Source organism: Stegostoma tigrinum, chromosome 19, assembly GCF_030684315.1.
Source record: "Stegostoma tigrinum isolate sSteTig4 chromosome 19, sSteTig4.hap1, whole genome shotgun sequence".
NCBI classification, from domain to species: Eukaryota; Metazoa; Chordata; class Chondrichthyes; order Orectolobiformes; family Stegostomatidae; genus Stegostoma; species Stegostoma tigrinum.
Window position 1 is genome coordinate 13203836 of NC_081372.1, and position 10390 is coordinate 13214225.

A 10390-nucleotide genomic window follows, 5' to 3' on the forward strand; every position below is an offset into this window, starting at 1 on the left:
CAGCATTCTGCAGGACCATTCCCTCCTTGACAACCTAATCTACTCCCCTGTCACTCCTGACCGCTTTCTCACTTTCCCATGGTACCTAACGGTTGCAAAGTCAGTCACACACCAGGTTATAGTCCTACAGGTTTATTTGAAATCACAAACTTTTGGAGTGCTTTCCTTTGTCAGGTCCTCCTGATGAAGGACCAATGCTCAGAAAGCTTGTGACTTCAAACAACCTTTTGGACTGTACCTGGTGCCGTGTGACTTCTGACTTTGTCCACCCCATCCAACCCCAGCACCACCATATCATACTTAACTGTTGCAATCATGGAAGATGCAATGCTTGCTCTTTCTGCCTTTACTGTTCAGGGCTCCAAATACAGCTTCAAGGGAAAGCAACAATTTGCTAGTACAAGCAGAAACCAACAGAATGGCGGATGCTGTAAATCAGGAACAAAAACAAAGTTGCTGGAAAAGCTCACCAGGTCTGGCAGCATCTGTGAAGGAGAAAACAGAGTTAACGTTTCCGGTCCGGTGACCCTTCCTCAGAACAGGTCTGAGGAAGGGTCACTGGATCTGAAATATTGACTCTGTTTTCTCCTCCATAGATGCTGCCAGTCCTGCATTTGCTAGTACATCTTTCAATCTAGTCTACTTTATTAGCTGTGCACTGTGCGGTCTCCCCTACATTGGTGACATAAATCACAGCCTGAATGACCACTTTGCGGAACACCACCTCTCTCTGTCCATAAGTTAGGTGTCATTTTAGAGCACCCTCATGCTCCCTAGCTTTCCTGTCCTAGCTCCGCTGCAGTGTTCCAATGAAATGCAATGCAAGCTGGAGAAACATCATTTACTTTTCTACCCAGACACTTTACAGCAGTTGGGAGTCAACGTTGGGTTCCCTTTGCACTGACTTCTCTCCCTTACCATGAGCATTCTCCTTCTGTTTAGCTCTGCGCATCTCACCATCTGATCCATTTGCTGCACATTCTCCATAGTCAGCAACAAAAAAAATCCATCATTTTGTAGCCATGTTCCATTCTGAAGAGTCATAGGACTCAAAACATTAACTCTGTTTCTCTCTCTACGGAGACCTGCTGAGTTTCTCCAACTTTGTTTTTATTTTACATCTTCAGCATCCGCAGTGTTGAGCTTTAATTTGCTATCTCGAAATTTGGGTTGACAATTTTAGTGCTTCTACAGTTGGTGTTCCCAGGCTCAGCTCATGATCAAGGAGAGACAGAGTTGAAAAGTTAAAGTAATTCCCAAGTCTTTGTGTGCCTTCTAGTAGCTATTTCAGATCAGATATCCAGGAATAGTTTTCCCTTGGAGTGCCAGTGGGGAGAAAAAAAACAGACTGTCACTAATTGAAGCTAAATCAGGTGAATCTGCATTCTTTTCTGTTCACTGAGGCTATACCTGATCTAGAGGCACCTAATGCCAGCTGTAAACTCATTCCTCAATCTGGTAATGATTACGATGGTGTGTAATAACTTAGCCCATTGAATCAGATCTGATTTTTGTTTTACATTACATTGAATTTCATTATTTAAAATAATGCTTTTCCAGCTTGTTCGCATTCACGTCAGTGGTAGATAGTATACTTCACATGCCTGGAGGACACAATGAGAAAATTCAACGTGTACTGAGGGAGGATATAGTCAACCCACTTCGCAAGTGAGTGAGGATCGTGTTTGCAAACCTGTCCCTGACAATTTAAAGGCTTCTACATTTTGTATTTTCATTAGTTTTAATATTCTGGTTGCAATCCCCGGTGATTATACCTTGTGCTATTTCTGACGATGAACAGCTGATCCGCAATGAGCAGCAAAGTCCCCAGTTGAATTCTCAGTGCACTGACCTCACTGCAGAAGTAGAGGTAGTAGACTGGGCCTCAACATCTCAGTGTAAAATCAAGAAAATCTGCAAGGTTCTTCTACTTAATCTTGTTTGCCTCGACTGGGCATGCAATTGTTCAGAGGTCTGAAAACAGGATTGTTGCAATTTCACAACACTACTAGCGACGTTCTTCTAGGTTACCAATCACCAATCTACTCCTGTAAGTGGACGTAGTGTTTCTTAAACTCCAGAAAACATTTACTCTCTACGGTATCCAAATAACAATATGGATTGGAGATTATAACAATAGACCAACTGTTGTTTATACTGGGTTCTGTTCTCATGCTCATTTGTACATCCTCCCATCTTTCTCATGGGCAGACTAAATAGTAGTCTGATGAAGTAAGACTCATTGAAAACCAATGATGTGGTTCATTTCTAACATGGAACGTGAGTGACTTAGTGAGTCTCCCATCAATCCTACTGCTCATCAAACAATGAAATTCTCAACCATCTGTTGTATTGTGCCTACAGGCTTTTAACATCAGGAAATTATTCTGAAATTCTGGGGGTTAACGGATCAATAACAGAATGCGACTGTAGGTTAACACTATAAATTAAACCAAGTTCCCTTGTAGAACATAGTTTAATTTGTTAAGAAAAACAAAATCTTGATATTACCATTTCCCACTGATATACAGACAGTCTACTTTTCTCTACACTCACTATTTAAGTCACACTTCAAAAGTGAATTGCTAGAAGTCTGTCTGAACTTATGTAATTTTAACCCAGCATGAGATGCTGCCTTGGTGACATAAGGGAGCAGGGAAATTATTAGTGTAGAAGTGTTCTGAAATATTGCACTTTGTAATTTTCTCTGTAACCTAGGGTCCGGATTTTTAATTAAGTGTTCAAGACGCCAGGGATTAACCAACAAATCATTTGATCCTAGGACTGGAGTTGTGAATGCAGATAAAGTGACAAAATTAAGGAAGCTATTAGGATGTGACACGTTTATTTCGGCAGAGAAAGGTAATTGCTTTTTGTTGGCATAAGTAATGTTCTATTGAAGTTGATTGAATTAACCCAGAATTTATGAATTTGTTACATTTACTCTTCCTGTTCTTATGCACGTTCTCTCTTTCTAAATCTATTCAGACAGATCAACCTTACACCATTTTGTGTTGATTTGAGATTTTGCTGCTTTGATACTTGAATTTACAATAGAAGCTAATTTCCATATTCCATCTTTTATAGAACACGGAACATAACAGCATAGTACAGGCCTTTCGGTGGGGAGTTGCTTGAAGGGTAGCTTTTAGATGGTGGTGTTCCGATGTAACTGCTGCACTTGTACTTAGAGGTGGAACTGGTCATGACTTTGGAAATTGCTGTCTGAATGACCTTTGAATTTCTGCAATATGTTGTGTAAACCATACACACCGCTACTGAGTGTGTCCATTAGATGCTACCACTATCTCTTCAAAACATGATGTTAATTTTATATCTTTAGATGAGCTACTCAAGATTAGCTAGTCTGTTGCTAAGGGACAGTATTGCATAATTTCAACTCTTTATTTTAATAGTTTTGCAAAGGACTAAGTAAAGCATGAAACGTTATGGTTGTGACACAGTGCAAGTGATGGAATACTTTGAACGATCTTGCTTGGAATTTAATTAACAATTAGAATTTGTAATTTAAAAGGGACACCGTTTTCAAGCTAAAGCCTTACAAGTCAGTATCAGCCAGCAATGTTCCACACTTCACATAATTCTAATTATTTAAAATGAAGTGCAAACAAGGTGATTAAGACTGCTTACGTAAGTACAAACAAATCATGAAACTTTTCATATTTTAGATCCAGAAGAGTTCATCAATGTCCTATTACATGAAGAGCTGGCTGCTGATCCATTGCTGAAGATCAGGTAATTTAAAAAAAAATCTTTTTCGGCTTTATTCCTACCAATAATGAATGTTGCTAGGATCACAGTTTCACAAGTGATGGGTTGTCTATTGATACCACATCATTGTGGTCAGTTCATTAGTGTTAGACAGGACACATTGAAGCATGATGTTCATCAATTGAAGATTTTTTAACCACCCTTTTCAGACAAGTTATGACACACCTCTGTGGCAGGTGAGAGTTAAACTGGACCTTCTGGAACAGAGGTAGAAATACTACTGCGCCACAAAAGGCATTCCCTACTTTTACTACAGCAAAATGTACAGAAATCTGCATCTAATATTCATTAGCAGATTTATTTTCTATTCCCTCCCTAGCTGAAGAACCTGAGGCTAATTGTAAATCTCAAATTGTTGTCCTAGTGATCTGAGTTCAGGTTACTCGGAATGGGCCTTGAATCAAATTTGGGACGTACTGTTCAATGTTATGGTCAATGATATTATCTCACATTAAAGGATCTCGGACAATAGCTTTAAAATGAAGGGAAATTTGGGATGTCAGTCAACAAACTACTAATTTCTAACTTCAATTTTGTTAGTTCTTTTACGCAAAAGAAATCCATTTGAAAGTGGATGTTTCAATTTATTCATAATTTATTTGCAGCAACTCAACTTCTATTTCCCCTGTTACTTGATGTCAAATTGTGAATTAGAATTCAGTGCAAAGGTTTTCGATTTTTATCTTGTTATCTCACAAAAATACTTTACTTTTACTGCAACATGAAATACAAATTGTACCAAAGGTAAAACTAATCTCATGTTGACAGTTTGCCATTTGCTGTCATTTATTTGGGGTGTTAGTATGATCACTGGTGACAACAGGCTAATGACAGTAGCTGCAAAATAAGAAAAGGCTGCCCAACCATGGTGAGTGGGAAATTAGAGAATCTGATTTTGTGGTAATGATGAATTAGCATCATGTTATTACCTCACTGAAACCTACAGCAGCTTTTACTGTAGACACGGTAAAATACTAAAATCCAGAAGTTGCCTGTGATTCTGCACCTCTTCAGATGAACTGCTAAAGTTCCCTCCAACACACGAGTAGAAATAACTGAAATGACAACTAGTCTTGGTGCAAAGTGCCTTGAAAAATATTGCATCTTATTGAATTAGGTGTGGTTGAGGTTTAAATGATAAGCTAAGGTCAAATCTACTACTGTGAATGATCTCTGTCCTTTGAAAACTAAGTTTTCATTTGTAGAATCAGGTTTCTCCATTAATGAGATTATGAACATGTATACTAAAAAGTTACTTTTTGTACTATGTATTACATGTATAGTACTGTTTTCCCCTTGGGTATCTTTTCATAGCTTTGTGTATAAAGTAATTCCCTTTGTAGTGCCATTATGATGATTTCAGATTTCAAAACGTTTGATATTTTCATTCTACGTTAGTTCCCTTTGTGTATATTCAAACACTTGTGGCATTGTCTCTAAAATTGAAAGTGAAGCAGAATCTGTGCATTTTACTTCCTGGTTTGTTTGAGAGAATTTTCAGTTGTGTGTCTGCTCACCTTGTTTGATAGACATCACTGTTGTATGACACTTGGAAATTCTCTTGACGTCAGACCAATTTGATTTCAGGAAAGCAGAAGTTGCACTAAATTTGCTTGGAGCCTAGAGTTCCTCTTTTACCTGGGCTAGCAGCATCTGTGGAGAGAAGTCTGTGTTTCAAGTCTGGTGTGACTCATCTTGAGAACCAGGTGGTTAAATTGTAGAATGAAATATTGACATTAAGGAAATCACCATAAAATGGATCTAGGGAGAATGAATGTAGATAAATCCATGACGGAGATTGGTTTGAAACCTAATGCAATCTCTGCCCAATCCTTATTATTTGTTTGAAAATACGCTTATCCAAAAAATAGAAAATACAAACAGTATGGAGATTAGATTTATACTGAAATATTGTTACTTTTGTCAAAGTTTCTTTTTTGTGATGATGCCAGTTTTTATAAAGTCAGCAGCATTTTCTTCTCATTTGTTTATGCCATGTAGCATCCCTAAATTAGGCAGTAACTCATTCTGACACTTTTTAGCTTCATTTCTCTTTCCAACTCGTATTTCTTCTGTGTCTTTGAACTATGATCAGCAACAATTCCTGGTATGTTGTGCTGTGTGTCCTCACGTGACTTAGTGTACACTTTTATACTGTGCCATCTGGGGTGACATTCAATTTGGTTTTTGTAAACTCCATCCTCACTTACAAATCTTAAAGCTGTTAATTGTTAGTGTACTATTTATGGTTACCTTATAATGGTTGTATTTATTGACCCCAAGAGATTTATGTAATGTTATTATTCATGTGCACAATTCAGGTCAGGCCAGAAAATTCAAGAAAGCTATTGCTATCAGATAATCCTGGAGAGAGACGAGAAACTGACCCTACCAACGGTACAGTTGCTTCTGGAGAGGTCCTTTCTCTCTTGTGACTTAAAATTTGAGGAGGTTGGTTACAGTCTGTTTTTGAGAACTTTTTATTTACTTTTTAGTCTTTTAGAAGTTTCAGATATTGGTATTACACTGAATTACAATCTGTGCCTGACAAAGTTTTTTGGATATGCTTCAGTATTGCGTAGTGACCTACCTTTTCCACATGTATAAATAGCTTGTGTTTGAACTTAAAAATACTCCTCTATTCAAATACGGCATACTTCTGAACATTTGTTTATTTTTCTTTAAAAAAAATGAATTATCTGCTAATTTCAAGTTAGCAATGTAACAGTACACTGGGCTAAAGAAAACTGAATTATCAGATACTTGAATTAATAGTAGCTTTACCTCAACACACTGTTTTCACTATCCAAAAACCTCCTAACAAATTATTCATGCCTTGTGTTTCTCAACTTAGTTTTTTTTTCTTATGGTTAATGAAGGAAGCTTTAATATGTGCTGTCATGGGTGTTACCGATAATGAATTACACTGTTTATAAATGTTAAAATCGTTCATATTGTTCATATTGTATTGTGTACATTTTTCATTGGGTCTTGGGTTGAATTATATCCGGATTCAATAGCATTCCCATTTGTAAAGGTTCAATTTAGAGAACATGTATAACCACCCACTCTTCCCCCACTTAGCTTAAAGCTGTTGATAATTTGGCAGTCATGGGAAAATAGCGATTAAAGCTAGTGTGGATGATGTAAGTGTTTTGTGTGGTGGGCGATGGGGAGTTGAGGCATATTGGGACAGTGTAGCAAGGTTTTTGCTTGCTGTCTAACCTGTATGATCTTGAACTGTGACAGTGTCTGCTAGAATCCTCCACTACTTTGAACATTGTTCCTATTTCAGATCCCATCATGCCTGTTGATTCAGATGCCACGGTTTGGAAAAGATTTTAAAATGTTCCCAAAGATTATGCCCTCATTGGAATTAGATATCACAGATTTACTTAGTAACAGTAAGTATTAGAACCTTTTGGTAGAATAACCAACATGGAATCAAAAGGCAGCATTGTTTCCTATTGCTTGATGACAGACAGTTGTAAAAGTGAATTAATGTACAGTAGCTGGAAACATTCCATTTTGTAATTAACCACCTGCTAGTATCAGTATTGCACTGGGTGGGCAATAATACAGTATTGCTGGTGTAATTAGGCAGTGTCTTGTCAGAAATCTTTTGCAGATTTTACATAGCTTTCACATGCAGTATACATGTTGCTTTTGTTGTCACATGGTTTATATTACAGACACCATCAGTTATGCAGTTGACCTTATAACCCATTTTGTAACAGTTATTTTACACCTGTCAGTCATCCAAAATTTCAGAATCCTGCAAGATCCTTGCCTGGTATGTTCTGCACCACCGTCTGTGTAGATCTACCCCAACTCGACACAATGACAGAGTTGGGTGTGACTGCTAGTGAACGTGCTAAATGTCGATATGGGTAATAATGCATTTCACGATGTTTAAAGAATATGCAATTTGGTTATTTGTAGCTCTGAGACAGTGCTTCATATGTGGAGAAGTGGCAGAGTATGAATGTGCTCAGTGTCTTCTGGACCCAACACTTCATCCAGGTGCCATAAAACAATACTGCTTCACTTGCAATAGACAGGTATGAATACTGAATTTTTAAAAATAAAAGCAAATAGTTTGTGTGTGACCTCCATTTTAGTAACGTTTTCTGTTCTAATAGCTTTCCTCATGAAATTTCCCACAGGTTCATTTCCATAATGAGAGGAAGGACCACCAATTCAGAAAATTTCCATATCCAAGAGACATTTCTGCCAGATCCCATTTTCCAAGACACAGGATGGAACTGTTTGCAGTACTTTGCATTGAAACCAGCCATTATGTTTCATTTGTGAAATATGGGCCCAGCAAACATTCCTGGCTTTTCTTTGACAGTATGGCTGATCGAATTGGTAATTTCTGTTATTGAATCGTAGAATCCCTGTGGTGCAGATTGAGGCCATTCAGCCCATTGAGTCCACATTGACCCTCCAATGAGCATCCACCCTAACTCTGTAACCCGAGATTTAGCATAGCCAATCCACCTAACCTATTGCATTTTCAAAGCAAAATGAATTCGATTTTACAAAAGACTCTTCATTTCGTTCCTTTATCTTGCATCCATGTAATTGAGTAATTCCCTACTTGTAGTGGAAGTAAAATTTGTTGTTTAGGTAGGGAGTGGAATAACTCTAAAGATCAGTATTATCCAAATGACCAGCTGAATGTGTGAACTCTGTGTTGGTGTAATAAATTTAATGGATGACTGTGAAGTACTACTGGTTTTTGGGAATTAGGTCAGTGTTTACAGCATTTCTTCTGAGCTTCTCCTTTGTCCTAATCCATCCTTAATACTGAAAAATGAGCAGTTTAATTTGATTAAGTGGACTGTACATCTGATAACATGTCAAATTTTGCTCTGGTTGTGAAGCAGTAGTTGTGACACTTGGACACAGACACATGCTGAACTAGAATCTCAGATTGGCTCAATGGCCTGTGCTTATGGATATGTCATATTCAGAAATATTTAAAATAAACTGGAATGCAGACAGATAAACCGTGACGCTTTGAATGGTAGAGCAAGCTCGAGGGGCTGAATGGCATACTCCTGCTCGTAATACATATGTTCTCATCTACCTGTAATACAAAACAGTTTTTTCTTTATATTCAGGAGAAATCAAAATATTGTGGCCTTAACCAAAGTGACTTGAAATCAGTCATCACTTCAGCTTCTTCACTGCAGAAGGTCTAACTGATTTTGAGTTGATATTAGGTAGCGATGGAATAGTACGATAAAGATGAAATGATAACACAGTCAATCCTATATTTTACTGAATAACAATTAAGCCCATTTAAGTTAGTTTGTTCTAATGATAACACAGGCCTCTTCATCAGATCGTGCTAGTTCGAGCTTAAACCCGAGGATACAACTTTGACTTGACGATGTCAAGGGCTTATGGTATTAATGGAGGTGACATCTTAATTGGGATATTAAATAGAGGCCAGATCTGTAGTAATACCAAAGGATAGGTAGGACTCTGGAAATCTGAGCACCATTCAGAGAAAATCAAAGAATTCTGCCATTTCCTCATCAACATTTATCCCTCAACTACCACACTTAACAAATAATGGAACCTTTGTGTATACAGTTACAGTGCAGCTCTTTGAAATTTTTTCGTTTTGATTTAGTAATCTCAAAGATTCAAGTCATTTGACTCACAGAAGATTGCCTGTATTAAATGTTTCTGCACTGTGCATATTAGTTCAAATATGTTGCTCTTTGAGCACAGAAGTTCTTTCTAATGGTGCTTTGAAATTTACCTTATTTGTTCTCCAGTTTGCTTTGTTTACTCAAGGAAGAATGTATTTTATAATACTGTTGTTACATATTTAAATCCATAATTTTGTACTCCATCTACCAAACCTCTATGGTTCTGTTTATATTTTTTCCAGGCAGAGAGTGATGTAAGTCTCATTTCACTAACCAGCCTGTTTTCATTACTGTCTAGGTGATGAGAATATTCCAGAGATAATGGATTGTCCACAAATAGGTGATTACCTGCTGATGTCAGAGGACAAGCTGGCTTATACTGATCTGAAGCAGCTTGATGGATTTGCAAAGAGACTTTTCTGTGATGCCTATATGTGCATGTATCAAAGCCCCAGGATGTGCTTGTATAAGTGATGGGCAACAAAGTTCAAAAGGCTGACAGTGAAACTGACCTGTCAATAAGTTATTGGAAATTGTCTTGTCTTCAGTCTTCAACATTCTTGAATGGAGGAGATTGTTGAATGGTTAATAAGAAGTCTGGCAAATGCTCCTGTACCATTTTCTTCAAATGAACTGCCCTGCATGACAAAATAACTGTAAAGGTGGCTAGCTATTTTGACTTTGAATTTAAACCTGTTTTAAATAAATGTTGGATGCAACTAATTTTCATGCACTACTTTTCATATTGAAACAAGCATGTACACCAGGTTTGTTGAGCCAGAAAATAAAGTCAAGGTGATAATATGGCAGATTTGAGGTGTAGTTTGACTACAGATTGTAGCAAAGAAAAGAAATTGCTGACCATATGGTACTGAGTAAGAGTAACAGCTGGACTTGTGCAGCAGCTTTCATGTTGGGGAAATCAGATT

General features: G+C 37.5%; 1 protein-coding gene across 4 annotated transcripts in view; it reads left to right on the forward strand.

The window, feature by feature from the left end:
- The window catches only part of cyldb (cylindromatosis (turban tumor syndrome), b), a 34682-nt gene extending 24498 nt beyond the window's left edge, over positions 1-10184 (forward strand). For 3 of the 4 annotated variants that reach the window (XM_059652744.1, XM_048550579.2, XM_048550578.2), the window contains 8 exons: positions 1561-1668; positions 2783-2862; positions 3690-3756; positions 6114-6243; positions 7088-7196; positions 7735-7853; positions 7959-8163; positions 9760-10184. In XM_059652744.1, coding sequence (XP_059508727.1) covers positions 1561-1668; positions 2783-2862; positions 3690-3756; positions 6114-6243; positions 7088-7196; positions 7735-7853; positions 7959-8163; positions 9760-9935 — 994 coding nt within the window. In that variant the 3' untranslated portion in view covers positions 9936-10184. The remainder of the gene's footprint in view (positions 1-1560; positions 1669-2782; positions 2863-3689; positions 3757-6113; positions 6244-7087; positions 7197-7734; positions 7854-7958; positions 8164-9759) is intronic. The other variant, XM_048550580.2, reaches the window with a different exon arrangement.
- Positions 10185-10390: the final 206 nt, after the last annotated feature.